General features: G+C 36.1%; 1 protein-coding gene across 15 annotated transcripts in view; it reads right to left on the bottom strand.

Moving 5' to 3' along the window:
* LOC135218482 (uncharacterized) overlaps positions 1-18145 on the bottom strand; it is a 1465909-nt gene that overhangs the window by 129244 nt on the left and 1318520 nt on the right. For all 15 annotated transcript variants that reach the window (XM_064254810.1, XM_064254812.1, XM_064254817.1 and 12 more), the window contains one exon: positions 14668-14798. In XM_064254810.1, the coding sequence (XP_064110880.1) occupies positions 14668-14798 (131 nt within the window). The remainder of the gene's footprint in view (positions 1-14667; positions 14799-18145) is intronic.

Here is an 18145-nt window from a genome sequence, read left to right on the forward strand (position 1 = left end):
TGACCGCTCATTAGCATATCGACTTCATTTATACCATAGAGAGATGATCACGGTTTGTGCATTACTTTCCTGTGTTTACTGAAAATCAATTATTAAAATAGGGAAGAAGCCACCTAAAGAATGATCGAATAATTGCTTATTAAAATTAAATTAATAAAAGCATGCTAGCCTTGTTATGTGTCAATTTTATGCAAATTTTCCTCCATGACCAACAAATCTGGGGCATATTGTAAGAACAGATGGGTGTTTGGTGCACGGTTCCCACTGACTCTAGAATGCAAAGTAAAACCGGCCATATTGCCCCTCCAAAAGTATTACGGATGCTGCAAGAGCACATTATGTTTACTTAAAACAAAAGTTCTTTACTCGTCATGTTTAGTGCCAACACCCAATCATCCATTTTACCGTCATAATCAACAACGGAATTACAATTATAGTGCACAAACATGTACTAGTTCCGCTAGGTAGTGTTCTTTGTCTTGCATTTTACGAATTGTCCTTCATACAGGTATTAAGTTAATCTACCATAATCTCCAAAACTAGACGAATTTAAGTTCATTGACGGTACAATGTTAAAAAAAGGAAAAATAATGTATTTTACGTTTGCTATTGTAGTTGAAAAATTAACAAGGTATAGTTTCAAAAGTTACATAATATTTGATTGATCTGCAGAAATATAAGAAAGATGAATTGGTTTCAATTAATATTTTCAGATACAACATTTTGCCTATCCTAGATTTTTCTTTTATCTTTGACGAACGCAATAAACTAGTATCTTAAGTGTTAAACTCATGTTACAGGAACTTCACAAAGAACACTGGTCTTATTTTTATTCCCGTTCAGTCCCACACACACACACACAAACGAACAAAACAAAAAGTCAATTTTAAATTCATTGCTTCAGATGGATTCTCTTTTACGTCCTACACATACCTTCTACTTCTTCACTATCCCGCAACTGTAACACGCCCCCCCCCCCTCCTTTTTTTTTATCTTCATAAGTTTTAAAAATTCAGCAAATTTCAAACACAACCCCATAGCCTTCCTTCTCTCAACATCAACATCTTTCATTTACGCTTCAGTTACAAATATCTCACCAGCACACGGGCAGAAAATTCTGTCAAGTAAGCACCATCCAAAACGCATCTTTCGGCTGGAATCTATTAACTTTTTTTTTTTTTTTTAAACTAAATCTCTACATATGTTCCCCCATCCTCCTCACTGTCTTACCTTCATGTCACAGTAATTCCTAAGTAACGCGTCATTATCTTGCACGCTTATATTCGAAAATACAATGAACTTTTATTTTCGAGCTCGTGCAAGACAATAAAAATCAACACAAAATACGATGATTTTAAATCTTGCTTTCAACTGCTTCATTCCTACTTTTAATTGCTGCCACTATATCCTGTTTACTTTCCTGCTATTCATGAATATACCAAACATAATCTCGAAAGACAATTATAAAAATGACACATTTTGGATCTTAATGAAGAATCGGAGGGAAATCTGATGGACAAAGAAAAGTATACCTTAGTACGTAGCAGTAATCACTACCACTGAAGCTTCTAATTTTTTGTTACTCGTAATCCCATACTTGACTTTTTACCAACCCCTCCCCCACGCCAACAACCAACCAACTACCCACACACACAAACACACATATACGTACGTACACACAGCTAATCCTGACAATGAGACGCTGGTTAAGGTCATAAATCAAAGCACGGATTTATCAATACAGCTAAATGTAGCACGCATTATCACCCGCGACTCCAACTAAACTTGACCACAGAATTACCATTTACCATAAAAAAAGACAATTTATGAGAAAACAACTGCCTTCGCTCAATACTAGAAGTATATCGTTGACTATACTCTGTTTTTTTTCATCTGTCCATTCGCCTGTGGTGTTTCCGTATGGTAACACTGCGTCCCAGGCTTTAGATAGTTACATTCAGCTTACATTCAACAATAATATCTATATCCTATTTCGAATATTAACGGTGTACTTCGATACACTAAATTATTAAAACACTTTTCAGCTGCAAATGTACACCCAGATATCCTTTTATTTACCTAAAACTTACACATAGCGTATTTATTTAAAGACCGGGACGCAGTGTTACCATACAAAAACACCACAGGCGGATGGACAGATGGAAAAAAACAGAGTATAGTGGAGGTGGTCATGGGCAATATAGCCGACCCTTGGTGTCACTTTTGTCAGCCAATGAAACGTCCATCCCTTACAAGTCTGTGGACTTACTTGGTAACATTACACGAGGGCAAAGGTTGCGTGGGAAACGAATAGAAACTTGGTTTAAAGAACTCGATACAAGAGTTAAATCGGTTCGATGCACTCCTGGATGCTACACGATGGAAGATGTTAATACGCATGGACGCTCGCACGAACACACTCACATTGCAGAGGCTCGACATTAAGTAGTACAGAATAGCCAATTGTCAGGCCGAGTTCAAGAAATACCATAACAGGCGCAAAGGAGAGAAAAATTTTGAATTACATACAACCTAGGTTGAAAAGTGGGATATATTTCTTGGGTTAATGATATACATACATATTATATATATATATATATATATATATATATATATGTTATATAGTATAACATATATATTATATATATATATATATATATATATATATATATATATATATATATATATATATATATGTATATATATATACACCCACAAGCTAATTTATTCCAAGAATGAATGAGCATTGTTCACATTACATATAATTAAAATTTTAATGTTGAAACATAATATTCATTATCAAGTAGCCTGGCACTAAAAAAAATTGTCAGTTTTTAACATGTTACAAACATAATCCAGCCGGTTTTTATAAAAGAAAGTTTTCACAAGAATATGATGCTCAGCCAGGGAGAGTAAAAAATCCATCCACTTATTTCAAAAGATTTGATTAAAATGTCAACATGTAGTAAGGTCGGCAACGTGACCTCGTTCCGATTATTCGGCATGTGAGTTCGAATCCCGCTAACGGGAATCAGATTGCCTCATGTTCCTTATATATGGATCTAAGGCTTTGGAGTGACAAGCGGATCCAAAAGGTGTGAAGAATTCAAGAAGTTAAGTGGGCTATTACAATTACATTTTAAGTAGTAGTTAAGCTTGGTCAAAATAACAACGTGAGTAGTCCAGGTCTCTAGTCTGTCACTGTTTCATAAGTTGTATTTGAACAGAGATCTTTCACATTCACGATTGATCGCTGACCCCATTTATCTACCGAGAGTAGCCAGATTGGCTGAACAGCAGCACCAGTATGCAGTCAATGTTTAGCCTCGCTGTCGAACTTCTCAGTTCCTGAGGTCCTTTATTCCCCACAACGTTGGACTGTGGAACAGCCTCCCTGAGGAGGTCGTGCAATTGGAAAGTCTTCAGAAGTTCAAGCAAAAGTGCAATACATTACTACACTAATACTATTCTCCTTGAATTTTAATACATTTTCATCTAAATGTTAATTTATTAATTTTTTTACTAAGTGGAGTTTCTCTTCTTTCTGTATTTCCCTTTACCTCATCTTACTTCTTCCTAATGAACACCATATTCTTTGGAAGCTTGAATCTCAAGTCAATGGCCCCTGTGGACTTGTTCCACATGAATAGGTTTCAACTTCTGAATAATAATAATAATAATAATAATAATAATAATAATAATAATAATAATAATAATAATAATAATAATAATAATAATAATAACATCAGAAACGCTCCAACTACTGTTCCAGGAGTTAAAGTCATCTTAAATTCTACCGAACGATCCTCATTTGTTCCGATTCCACTCATCTTTCATAACTTGTGATTCGCTAAATGAACACAGAATTAAAATGACGTTAAAAATTTTCCTAAAGATTTCTCTTCGTTGTGAAATCCTGTTGGCATTTTTACCGTTAACATCCTTTCCCTCTTCTTCTACCTTGCACCTTTTAAAATGAGAGAGAGAGAGAGAGAGAGAGAGAGAGAGAGAGAGAGAGAGAGAGAGAACGTGTTTGCTGGGGGCTGCCTTAAAGAAACAGGGACATAATCTTTGGCAAACCCGAAAATCCGACGACAGAAACCAATTTCCTCCGTAGCGACCTGAAAACGCACCGTCGCAATAGAAAGCCGCTTTCGGAATGACTCTGTCGCCATTAATACCCTTACAATACAACTCAGGAATGACTGGCGCATTGGGATCTTTACAATACCGCTCAAAAAATGGCGATTACGTTCAAGCCTTCACAATACAATCCACGAATACCTCGTGAACTTTAGTACCTTCACAATACAACGCTATTGACTTGACGCTGATAACCAGGGCTCCAACGTCGGGATTAATTCGGGTGTGACGGAACCAGTAGCCCTATATCCACACTCTTAATGTTCTTAATTACTTGATCAATACTCACTGTTTAGCCAAAACTTTAATTAGCGTCTAATGAAAAAAAAGACATTCATTTCCCCTATGACAAAGACCCAATCGACGAATTTAAGCATGAGTTTTTATTATGGCTTAGAAAATTGATTGTCATAGTGTCATGTTCAGTTGAGGGAAATCAGTCGTCCATAAGAGAAAATTACCACGGGGTGAGCAACGTTACTGTTAACATTTCGGATTTTGGTATATTATGCAAAGCTCGGTTTGAAACCAAGCTAAGGCGGCTATAGTAGATTCACATCAACCGTGCATTTGATGTCTTGGTCAGTCCCTTACGACTCTCCTGATTGGTTGTCGATAAACCAGTTACAGGGCTAGAAACTCTCAGTCTCTCTCGAGAGTTCACATGGGTAGGATCTATGTTCCACCTCTCCTGAGGGATACGGCTTTCAAAAGCATCCCTCAGGAGAGGTGGAACATGCATCCTGCCTATGTAAACTCTCGAGAGAGACAGAGTTTCCAGCCCCGTCATTGGCTTATCAACAGCCAATCCGGAGCGTCGTAAGGGACTGGCCTAGACATCAAATGCACGGTTGATGTGAATCTACTATAGTAACCTTTTATATAGAGAAATTACACACGAACTTAAATACAGATAACCCTGCCTTCGGGAGGGGAAAGTACCTTAATTTAGATTCATTTTTTTATCATTGGACAATATGTAGATTGCATTAATTTTATATTCACCTCGTGTGTATGTGGTATAAATGTGAATAAAGGAGAAACGAGAATGTCGAGGTGTGTTTTGAAGCTTACGATTTCCGAAAGGGCTCAGTCAGAAGGGGGCGTTTTTCGCAAAGGAGCGCTCGACGGAAATTCCAATCACACAACCACGCTAATGGATGCCACAAAATCTGATGAATATGCAACTGTAAAAACGTACCCAAGACTTAATTTTTTCTCGTTGTTTTTATAATGCAATTCGTCAGCATTTGAAAACTAATTGTTAGAAGTCGATGTACTTTTTTTTAATGCAACGGTTTTTATACAGATTCCAGAGAATAACATAAATGCAATATATATATATATATATATATATATATATATATATATTATATATATATATGCATATATATATCTATATATCTATATATAGATATATATATGTATTATATACATATATATATACATATATGTATATATGTATATATACATATATAAAAATAAATATACATACATATATATATGTATATATATATATATATCATATATATATATATATATATATATATATACACACACACACACACATACATATTGGTTATAATACTTGCGACCATACCTATACGAACAAGGTTCTGTTCCCTAAACAAGTGGAGTGGTGTGGGAACTTTACATTAAAGCTAAATGACCTCAACTGACAATGGGCATAAATCATGTGCTTGGTAGTGAGTCAACTGTTGTGGACACCACCTACGGTTTAAAAAGGGCATAGGGGTAGCAACTTCATCATAAAGGACTAGTAAACAACTAAATACATCAACACCTTTTTAGAGCCACACCTTGTTATGGGGAAAGACGTAGAGTATAAGGTGAATATGTGTATACATAAATAAACGTGTATGCACACACACACATACAAAGAGAGAGAGAGAGAGAGAGAGAGAGAGAGAGAGAGAGAGAGAGAGAGAATTATTATTCATATATTTGTTGAACGGAAAGTCGCATAATCAATAAACAAGAGGTTAATGATAAACAGACATCCATTATGTGACGTAAAAAAGAAAAAAAAAAGTGGGGAGGGGGAAAACAAAAAAGCGTCTACAAGCATGCTGATGTGGGGGATGGGAGAAGGGGGGGGGGGGTGCGTTGGTGATGGATGCTGAAGACAGGACAGTAAATAAATGGAAAGAAGAATTGAATGGTATAGGAAGGTGAAAAGAAAAGGAGAATTATGAACAATTGTTAGACAAGAATGCAGAGGTAAGAAAAAATAAATATGGTTCCCCCCAACAAAAAACACACAAACACACACACACACACGTGATTCTTCCCCCAAAAAACCTGTTTCTCCTTCACACAAACCAACTTTGATCAGATTGCACAACTCGTACTTTCATTTCCTTTTCTTTTTTTATTTCATTTTTAAGATGCCAGAGAAATTCGATCAATTTCTTCTAATTAGCTGCACACAAAAGGGACAGGGCGCTCCTGATTGACGCGATGTATTTGAAGACGCAGAGAGAGAGAGAGAGAGAGAGAGAGAGAGAGAGAGAGAGAGAGAGAGAGAGAGAGAGAGAGAGAGAATAATTAAAATGATTCTTTCCATTAGATACTTGTTGAACAGTAGGTTGCATATTCAATAAAAGAAAAGCAGATGATAAAAGAGCATTAATTTCCTGACAACAAATATGATGTCAGATACCAGAATAAGTGCAAATATGAAAAGTGGAGAGGGAGATGGAAGGGAAAAGACTACAAGCATGCTGATGAGAGAGAGAGAGAGAGAGAGAGAGAGAGAGGAGAGAGAGAGAGAATTGGTCATGGAAGCTGAAGATAGTGCAGTAAGGAAATGGAAACTTAGATGGTGTACAGGCAGGGGAAAGAAAGAGATAATTTGGAAGAATGCTAGACTACATGCAGAGATGAGAAATAAATAAAATGCGGACCTTTCGAAAAATTCAGAATAACCCCCCCCCCTTTTTCTTTCTTATTCACTAAAACCAATTTTGATACAGACACACAACCCGTACATTCTTTACTTTTTCATTTTTATTTTTTATTTATTTTTATAAGTGCAACAGAGAAATTTTGACATTTTTTTCTATTTAGCTGCATATAAAAGGGGTGGGACGTTCCTGATTTGATACGATGTATTTTAAGACGTAAAGAGAGAGAGAGAGAGAGAGAGAGAGAGAGAGAGAGAGAGAGAGAGAGAGAGAGAGAGAGAGAAAGCTGATTAAGTATTTGACGAATCTTGGTCTGTCGTCAGAACCAGAAGAACCTGAGAAGCCCAGAAGGAGGAGGAGGAGGAGGAGGAATGACAGATCGGATGAGAAAATGTGAGAGATTGGAAGGACGAAAGGAGAAGCAGAAAAACGTGGAAAGCGGGAGGAAGAAGAGAGAGTAAATATAGGAACAGAAACAGGAATATGATGAAAGGAGAAAATAAATAGAAAACGGAATGCAGGAGGAAAGGACGAGAAAGGAAATGGAATGAGACGAATGAATGGAATAGGTATGCCAGGGAAAGAGAAAGAATGCCGGCTGGAAAAGAAATAGATAAGATGAATGATAAATGAGATGAATGATGCTCAGGGTTGAGAAACGGAGGGGAAGTGGAGAAAAGGAGAATGTGATTAAAGGAAAAAGTAGGTTATAAAATGACCTCACTTTCCTCCTTATTAAACAAAAGAAAAGAAGCCCAAGACTAAAGCTTGTTTGGAAGGCAGAGAGAGAGAGAGAGAGAGAGAGAGAGAGAGAGAGAGAGAGAGAGAGAGAGAGCGCTCCGGATCTTATCCCACCAAGACTCGCAATCCAAGATTTTTTCCTCCTCTGTCTTTTGGATTCGGATTTTAGATTTCGATCCCAATTGCGGAATTTGCGGATTCTTTATGCAACGTTTCCCTCGTCCCTCCCCTCTGCCCCCCCCCCCCCCACCCCCCCCCCCCATTTCTATTCCCTTAGATTGGGACGTTTGTGGGTGAGGGTTGGGAGGGGGGAGGGGCGTGGTTCAGAGTTCAGTTGAAATGAAATTTTACTAAATTGTTTGAATGCACATTTTCAAGATGAAGGACTAGGCAATTACGTTTAATATATATATATATATATATATATATATATATATATATATATATATATATATATATATATATATATATATATATATAGTGTGTGTGTGTGTGTGTGTGTGTGAGAGAGAGAGAGAGAGAGAGAGAATTAACCCCTAACCCTGGGTACCTCCACGAATAAGAAAGGTGGATTTGGAAACTTGAATGGAATAAGAATAGAGACAAAAGGAATGAGGTTAAGGAATAACTGAAGCAGACTGCAATGAAGCAAAGACGCAAATCACAATGGGCACGAAGAAAAAAAAAAGCGAGAGGCGGGAGAGAGGAGTGAGAGGAAAGGAATGGGGAAAAAAATGTGCAAGCAATCCTTCAAGATCTGGAATGCAGAACTCGTACTTTTATAACTTAACGCTTCTTCCATCTTTTTTTACCCTCAGGGAAAAATAAAAGGCAATTTTCAATTAGGTACCCAAACACAAAATACACACACACACACACACAGGAATACTTCTCATTCGTTGATAGTGATATGAAGATATGTCCAGAGAGAGAGAGAGAGAGAGAGAGAGAGAGAGAGAGAGAGAGAGAGAGAGAGAGAGAGAGAGAGTCACACGAGGAAGAGGCTTAAGGGCATATCTTTTTAATTCAGAAGACTGCTTAACTAATTAACTGGTGTCCCACACGGACGCAAAGAAGTCAATCAAACAAGAAAAATTAAGATAAAAAGTGTCATAGAAAAGCACAAAAGCACAAAGAGTAAAAAGGCAAAAAATTAAGAATAAAGTCGCCTAAGAAGGAGAGCCAAAGGAAAAACTCACTCTCTAATATAGAAAGCGGTGTCGTGGCAAAGCCTATGTTACTACTAAGAGTTAAAAGAAATGTTAATAAGGGGAATATGGTGGCTATCATTAACAAGAAAGAGGGATGAGAGAAAAGAAGAACGCAAGACGAAAAATGAGCAGGAGAGGAAGAGAAAGGGAAATGGGACAAAAGAGGAAGCAATAAATACAACGGAAAGGAATGATACAGAGACTGGAAGGTGACACGGAAGTGGCAATGGGAAGGGATAAAAGGGTTTATAAAGAAGAAAAAGAAGAAGAAGAAGAAGAAGAAGAAGAAGAAGAAGAAGAAGAAAGTAAGAAGTCAACGGCTTCTCCTTCCACCTCTCCTCCCAGGAGAGGAGAAATAAATCCACGAAGGAAAAATTTGGGCACAAGGCTCTGGGTAGGGGTGGAGGGTTATGGGGGGATGGGTGAGGGTGGGGGGGGGGGTGCGGTGAGCAAGATGGGAAAACTTGAAAACTCGTCCCACCAAAACTCGTGACCCAAAACCTTTTACTTTCCCCGAAAAAGAGAGAAAAAAAAAAAAATCCTTTTTGATCCGGATTGCAGAACTCGTACATTCATTATGCCATTTTTTCTTCGCTCATTTTTCATTTCCCCTTGGATAGAAGGCGGCGCAATTTTATCAATTTCTTTTAATTAGCTTCACACAGAGATGAAAGAAAGCCCGCGATTCGCGTGTAGCATTTTCAAAGCGCATTTGAGAGAGAGAGAGAGAGAGAGAGAGAGAGAGAGAGAGAGAGAGAGAGAGAGAGAGAGAGAGAGCATACTTTAATATATATACAGACATAAACACTTTATATAACACGTTTATATATAAATATATATCACACACACATGTACATATATGTATGTATGTATGTTTATATATATAAATATTATATACACACATATACATACTTACACAATATATAAATATATATGTGTTTGTGTGTGTGGTTGCGTGTGAGCTAAAACAAAATGTAAAACAGAAAAAAAAACTCCCAGTTAAGAGACGCAGAATTGCTACTTGAAAACGTTGTAGCGAGTAATACATTTTCCCGAAAATGAAAACAATGCCGAGTACCCTTTGCGTCAATTCCTTTTCAGATCGTCAGCCATTAGATGAAATTCTTAGCCCGAAAGTAAAACATTTCCACATCTTCAGGAGAAAAACACGTCCTGAAGGAGAAAAATATAAGTGGTTGTGACAGTCTTCACTCAGGGAAATTGCAAGCAATTCGAAAGCATAAAAGCGAAAGGAAAAGGGGCTTGGGTTGGAGGAGCCTTTTCAGCGTGACATGACTGTAGTGTGAAGTAAACACGCTCCTTTATATTCGCAAATGCCACGGTGCAAGAGCTGCCGAGGGTTGCAATATGTTGCCAGAGATGATGCAGTGTGATTTTTGAAGCTGCTGGCGCTTGTTCTCATACATGTGCTATTCCGTGGCCACCTGAGCAGTCGATATTCATATCAGAATCGTGTTTGAAAGTCAAGAATACGAGTTTATATTCATTTTGCGTTGAAAGTAAAGAATACACTGTTATATTCAGTCAGCATTTAAAAGTGCACAGGTTTACATTCAGTTGCCTTCGTAGTGTTTATACATCTGAAGTGACAAACATTATTTACACTCGGTGAGTTCCTACAATTTTTGCGAGATAACAGGCTTAATATGAGAGAGATCTTGAGATCCATCACTTCCAAGAACCTGTCTTGAATCTTTCAAAGTTTCGCCTTCTCTCGTCCTGAGCGAAGGTTGCATGAAAGGTCAATATTGGCAGATAATTCTCCATTCATGAACAATAAAGATACATTTGTCAGTCTATACAGAAAATTGTTTGAGTTAAGACAGCTTTCTTAAAGTATGAGGGATTACGATGATATAAATATTTCTCACGAGAACATGGTGTTACGGTAATAAACATTAATGTGGGGGTTAAGCCCAACAAACAGACTCAAATACGGCAACGGTTTCATTTACAAATGATAACACGCAAAATGAAGAAAAAATCGTCAATTGAGGTATTCAGTGTTTAAATGACACTAGAAACGGTGTTAGCAGTAGAGGAGTATCGTCAACACGATAGGACAGGGTATCAAAAGATCGTCTTTCAGACAATGAAGTACATCCGATTAGAGTTCTAAAAGGTGCAAAGTCGAAAGCGTCTTCACGCCAATACAGTATATCATACGTGGATTTATTTAAACCCTATTTTAAGGATGGACGTGGGCAAATTTAGAGGCAACAATGATACACACGAAGACGTTGTCGGAGTCTGTAACTGTTGACTGATGAGCGCATGTTAGGCCGACAAAGGAACTTTAGCGATGTCAACTCTAAAGTACATGGATTATGGAAAAGATGTATAGGCTACAGATACTTTAAGCATTACTGTGCATTCAACGAAATATAGTCAATATGCGTGAAATATGTTATGTGTTTCACCACACGAGAGAAAGAGAATGACTCTCTGAAATTCCAAGACATGAAAACTGGAAAACTAGGTGACAATAAGCAAGAAATATCCTGCATATTTCAATTCGCAACCCTGATTGTTGAGAGAGAGAGAGAGAGAGAGAGAGAGAGAGAGAGAGAGAGAGAGAGAGAGAGAGAGAGAGAGAGAGTTTTTAAAATCCCAAAACATGGAACTAGAAAAACTGGGTAACAATAAAACAAGAAATATCCTACACATTTGAATTCCCACCACTGAGAGAGAGAGAGAGAGAGAGAGAGAGAGAGAGAGAGAGGCTGATTACGGCTACTGAACCTGGCGTCACAATACATAGGTCATTGAGAGAGAGAGAGAGAGAGAGAGAGAGAGAGAGAGAGAGAGAGAGAGAGAGAGAGAGAGAAACTTTCGGCTTTAAAACTTAGGGAAAAATCTAAAAAAAGAACAACGAAACCAATTTGTACTTGAGACTAACATCGTTGTCAGCCATAGATGGAACAAATTTCTGAGATTGAGTAATTGGCCCCGTCCGACGTGCGTACTACAGCACTCATAGGGCGGCAAGGATTCTCGACAACGGAGGCGAGACGCCTCAAGGACGCATATCACTCCCACTTAACCATCCTCGAGTGAGATTGCAAGATCCGCGCTGTGCATCTGGAATGATGATCATGTCTTTACCTCCCAGGAGTTAAAGATGAGATATTTTCTATCTCTCTCTTCTCTATCTCTCTCTCTCTCTGAATTGGGCGTGTTTGTTGCTGCTAAATCCTAATTAATTGAAAATCCTAACTAAACGTCGAGATGCACAAATATAACATTACATGTGTATTATACTATATATATAATATATATATATATATATATATATATATATATATAGTACATATATATATATATATGATATATATATATACATATACATATATATATATATATATATATATATATATATATATATATATATATATATATATATATATATATATATATATACACTAACACACACAAACACGCAATAACATACACCGGAAGGCACTTCATAAGCAATAAGCGATTCGTAACCCAGGTACGAAAAGTCCCTAAGGTGCGGAGATACCATCTCGACCCTCAGTACCTCTTCCCAAGCTTAATCCCTAGCCAGGGTCGCTGTTTTATTATATTTTTTTTTTCAAAGACTTCTCCAGGTATTTCTACTGATTACAGTTATCTGCCAATGTCTACTGCAATCCAGGTTTCAGTCAAAATTTGTGAACGTCTTTGTAGATTCTTACAATTTGCTTGCTACTTCTTTAAGTTTTCAGCTCTTGTTTTGGCTACGCATTTTCATTCAAAAAGCACGTGATAACGTTCTTACAGACAATAACGAGTGTTAGTTTTTTTCTAATGCTGTTAAGAATTCCTGATTATAAATTAAACACAACAGACATCCTTTGCAATCATTATACGTTATCCTTTTCAAGCCTTCCAGGAGGATTGCACTTAGACAAACATTTTCCCAATTTTATACAAAGCGATAAATTTCCTCAGATTTTTTCTTTCAAGGTTCCGTAAATCTTAAAAATTTCACAGATTACCGTAATTTCAAAGTAATACTTTGCAAAGAGGCCAATCTCTCTCTCTCTCTCTCTCTCTCTCTCTCTCTCTCTCTCTCTCTCTCTCTCTCTCTCTCTCTCTTCCCAAAATTACAAAAATATTTTTTAGAGCTACATCGATTAGGACTCAACATTATCTTCACATTTACATATTCACACCGCTCTCTTTTTCAGAAATGTGATTCGGGCTTTCCCTTTCAGAATTGTTCTTTACATACATATTTTCTGATCCTAATTTCTTTCCCGTGATGTTCACACAGGAATTTTCGAAAATTTTACGCAGGGATTCCAGTCTGCAATCGCATTCATCACTGAATTAGAATAATGCCTCAAAATCATAAACTCCTCTAACTTGCACAAAGTCAACATAATTACTTGTAGATATGACAACAATTTTTCTAAGTTCTCATAACTGAGTACTTATCATATCGTATACGGTGAATGACTTTCATTGACACCCCTTAAATAGATACATTGATTTAATTTCGACATGCAGTAAAAACAATTCCATTCTGCTCTATAATTCCCCGGTATCAAGGCTGGACAATAATGTAGGTAATAAAGATCATTTCCAAGAAATAAAAAAAAAAAATAAAAAAGTCTTTTCTACAACCCTATAGCTCACATATTTTCAGTAGTACCTAATAGTATTTTTCTACAAAATAACGTCATAATTGCACTTTTTAAAGACCCTGATCATTTGCAGTCTATCTGGTTCAAATTTCCATTCTGAGATATTCTCAGATTTAACCTGTAGGCATTTTTGCGTTACAAACCTTCACATTTTCCTTAACGATAGCATCTTTTCTCCGATGTTATCTACAATGCATTTACCCTCTTCGAGTTATTGCTTAGCAAACATATTTGTCTAAACTGCAATTACCAATGTTAACAAAACGAATTTCAGTACACAACCAGATCCACTCAGAATTACTGTTATAAGAATTTATAAGAAGTTTTTCATACACCTTGTCGTTCCTTATTTCTGTGTATATAAACAGAAACGGGTAGGGTTTAATACCCAAGAGAAGCGATTGTGGGTTTGCATGATATTGCACAAGGTAGGTGTGAGGGGGAGGGGGGTTGTTTTCTGCAACCTGGATTCAACAGTTTAAGGGTGAAAATGGCAATGGCAGTAACTATTTTTTTTAACGTATCTGGGGAATACTATTGACGTCACAAAGGATGAAAATATCTACATTTCGACTATGAAAAAAAAGGGAGAAAGTTGGAAAAATAATATAAACAAAAAATGTTTTCAAAACTCCCAAAGGCTCCGAAGAGAGAGAGAGAGAGAGAGAGAGAGAGAGAGAGAGAGATGCTTTTAGAGAAGGAAAAATGACAGCAACAAAAAGCGGTATAAAAACTTAAAGTTCATTCATAAAAATCAAAGTAACGGATGAAATATTAGTTTTACACAAGATGACAAAACTCCAAGAAGAAGCATCGTTGATAAATTTAAATATGAAAATTAAGCAAAAGGAAAGATATGGCGCATGCAATTAACGAAAGGAATAACAGAGAGAGAGAGAGAGAGAGAGAGAGAGAGAGAGAGAGAAGAGAGAGAGAGAGCGCGCAAATACCCAAACATGCAGACTTCCTTACCTGATGCATGAAGACGAGCGTGTGAGGCGGTGGATTGGCATCGACGTGACAGGTGAGATACAGGTTTGAGTTCTCCTTCACGACCGATCCCTTCAGAGGCGCCCCCAGGCGTAATTCCACTTCGGGTGGGTCTGCAACAGTTGCCGAAAAAAAAGACAATTTGAGAACAAGGGCCAATCAAATGCTACACTATAAATGTTAGGTATGCATAGAAAAAAGAAGTAAAAATTGGACAATTATAAATGTTAGTTACGCATAGCAAAAAAAGTAGTAAAAATCAGACTATAAATGTTGGTTACGCATAGAAAAGAAAAAAAGAAGAAGTAAAAATTAGACTATTATAAACGTTAGTTACGCATAGAAAATAAGAAGTAAATATTAAAGTATATAGAAAATAAGAAGTAAAAATTAGAGTATATAGAAAATAAGAAGTAAAAATTAGAGTATATAGAAAATAAGAAGTAAAAATTAAGAGTATAAATGTTAGTTACGTATAGAAAAAAAGGAAGTAAGAATTAGACTATAAATGTTAGTTTGGCATAAAAAAAAGGTAAAAATTAGACTGTAAATGTTAGTTACGCATGGAAAAGAAAAAAAGAAGTAAAAGTTAGACTATTATAAATAAAAGTAAAAATGTGCCGAACCGAGTTTTCTGTATACAACATATAACGCTCAGCCATGGCCTATGAAGCTCAGCACCGGCTCATAAAACTCTCAGCCACAGCTCGGCGGTGGTGACCTGTATTCTTGGTACATATAGCGGTGCCAGACGCACGATCATGGCTAACTGTACCCTTGAATAAAATAAAAACTCGTGAGGCTTAAGGACTGCAATTTGGGAAGTTCGATGATTGGAGGGTATATGGTTAACATACCGATTTGCAGCCCTCTAGCCTCAGTACTTTTCAAGATCTGAGGGTGGACAGAAAGACAGCCGTATTCTTTTGCAGGATACTAATAAGAAATGCAAGACTTAAATAGAGAGAGAAATGCAAAGCATGAATTATTGAAAAAAGGAAATAACGGATAATAAATACCGTAAACCCTGAGCTGTCAGAAGTATATAAAGTGGATAAAAACGTAAACTATGAATTACTGAAAACAAGACATAATGGCAAATAAGTAACGTACAACCTGACAGAGGAGATCTAGCGCAAGGCGGAAAAGTATTAGGGAGAGACCATTAAAGAAAAATAAGAAAATAAAAAATAAAGAAACAGAAAGAAGATGACACGGGAAACATGAGACAGCGGAAATCGACGCAGGAATAAAAATATCACAAGAAAATGGAAAATACTGACAAATGGATATGACAAGGACAAGGATCAAGTGTAAAAAGGAAATAAATTTCCCAAAGAAATAAATACGCGAAAACGAGTGTTTAATGAAACATAAAGAATATGACGAAAAAGGAATCGATGCTTGGAAAACCCCAGAGGGAGAAGTTTTTTTTTTTAGAAAAGAAAAGGACGAAAGCAAAATTTATAAAACAATACAGAAAACAAGGATTGAAACGAGAAAATAAACACAACTAAAAAAATATAATCGTTAAAATTTAAAAAGAAACAACGAAAACTGAAGAAATAAAAATAAAGACGGAAAACTGAAAAATAGAGAAATGAGATAAACTGATGTAAACCTCGAAACCGCGTATGAGGGAACGAAATACAATTACCGAAAAAAACGAAAATAAAAAACAAAGCTGGAAAATATAGAATGCAGAGCGGATAACAGGGATGATTGAGGGAAAAAAATGGATACTGCTGACAAATGAAAATTGGAACAAAAACTGGAAACGGAGCAAGTGGACTGGATTGCATTATGCAATTCTTGCTTAAAAGGTTAGCATTGGGGCAACACACTTATTCAATGCTTTCTGGTGGGAAATTCAAAATTCCATAATAAATATATTTTTTTATTTCAATTGAAAACTTTTGTCAATTTCGATTAAAACAAGCGATAAAATTCTAATTAAAAAGCTCATCATTCTTTCTGCTGTGTTAACTGCCCGTAATATTTCATTCATGGACCTGCCAAAGGGTGAATTAGCCTTTCTGTCACAGTTAAAACGTGCACGTTCTATAAACATGTGCTGCACTGTAACATTTTTCCAGCGAATATCACAGTACGGTACCTTCCTTCCATTACAGTTCTATTTTTAGAACCTGTATAGTGTACACACACACACACACACACACACACACACACACACACACACAAACATTTTTATATATATATATATATAATTTATATATATATATGTGTATATATATATACATATACAATATATATGCATGTACACACACACACACACACACACAACACACACACACACATATATATATATATACATCTATATATATGTATGTATTGTGTGTGTGTGTGTGAACGATGAGTAAACGTAAACTTAAGCTTGACTCGAATGCGCATTGGACACACACACACACACACACACACACACACACACACACTACATACACATATATATATATATATATATATATAATATATATATGTACATGAAACTTAATTGATATATTGTATATATATAAATATCTATACATCAATATATATGTATGTATTGTGTGTGTGTGTGTGTGTGTGTGTGTGGTCCAATGCGCATTCGAGTCAAGCTTAAGTTTACGTTTACTCATCGTTCACCTTTTTAACCACTGGTTTCATATATTTCACTTAGAGTCTTTCAATTCCTTACATGTGATATATAATAATATAATAGCCTCTTTAGAAAAGGATGAGAAAAAAAAAAGACTTAGGAAAGATATGAATATGTGTAGGGTACAACAAAACAAAAATATATAACAACATCATAAAAAAAATGAGGAAAACATCATAATAAACAATGTGAAAAATATTTAAGACACTTGTCACGAAAATGTACATAAACAAATATTAAGGTAAATGTAACGTAAACCAATCAAAAATTGGAATAATGCTTTGGAAAACACAAAACGAGCGCCAAAAAAAAAAAAATGAAACCGAAGGGAAAAATAACTGAAACAGAAGATGGTCAGAAAACCGAAGGACTACAGCGCAAAAAAAAAAAAAAAAAAAAAAAAAAAAACAAAAAAAAAAAAAAAAAAAAAAAAAAAAAAAAAAGGCAAAAGAAACAGAAAAAGGCAAAAATATGAAGCTAAGGTTAACACGATCAAAACAGGACGACACTTCCTGGTCTTTTACTGTGTTCACATATTCCACAAATGAAGAAAAATGGTGTGGATGCATTTTTGTGTTCAGAGAGAGAGAGAGAGAGAGAGAGAGAGAGAGAGAGAGAGAGAGAGACTGGATGTGCATGTTTCTAGACCATTCCCATAGAGAAAAAAAATGCTTTAAGAGTGCAACATGAACATGAAGATTATTGACATCAATTGGGGAATCGAGAAAACTTATAAACATAGTATATAAAGATACTGTATAAAAAAAGATAAATATAGGAGAAAGAGAAAAATAGCGATAAAAT

Source organism: Macrobrachium nipponense, chromosome 9 (assembly GCF_015104395.2).
Source record: "Macrobrachium nipponense isolate FS-2020 chromosome 9, ASM1510439v2, whole genome shotgun sequence".
Lineage (NCBI taxonomy): Eukaryota > Metazoa > Arthropoda > Malacostraca > Decapoda > Palaemonidae > Macrobrachium > Macrobrachium nipponense.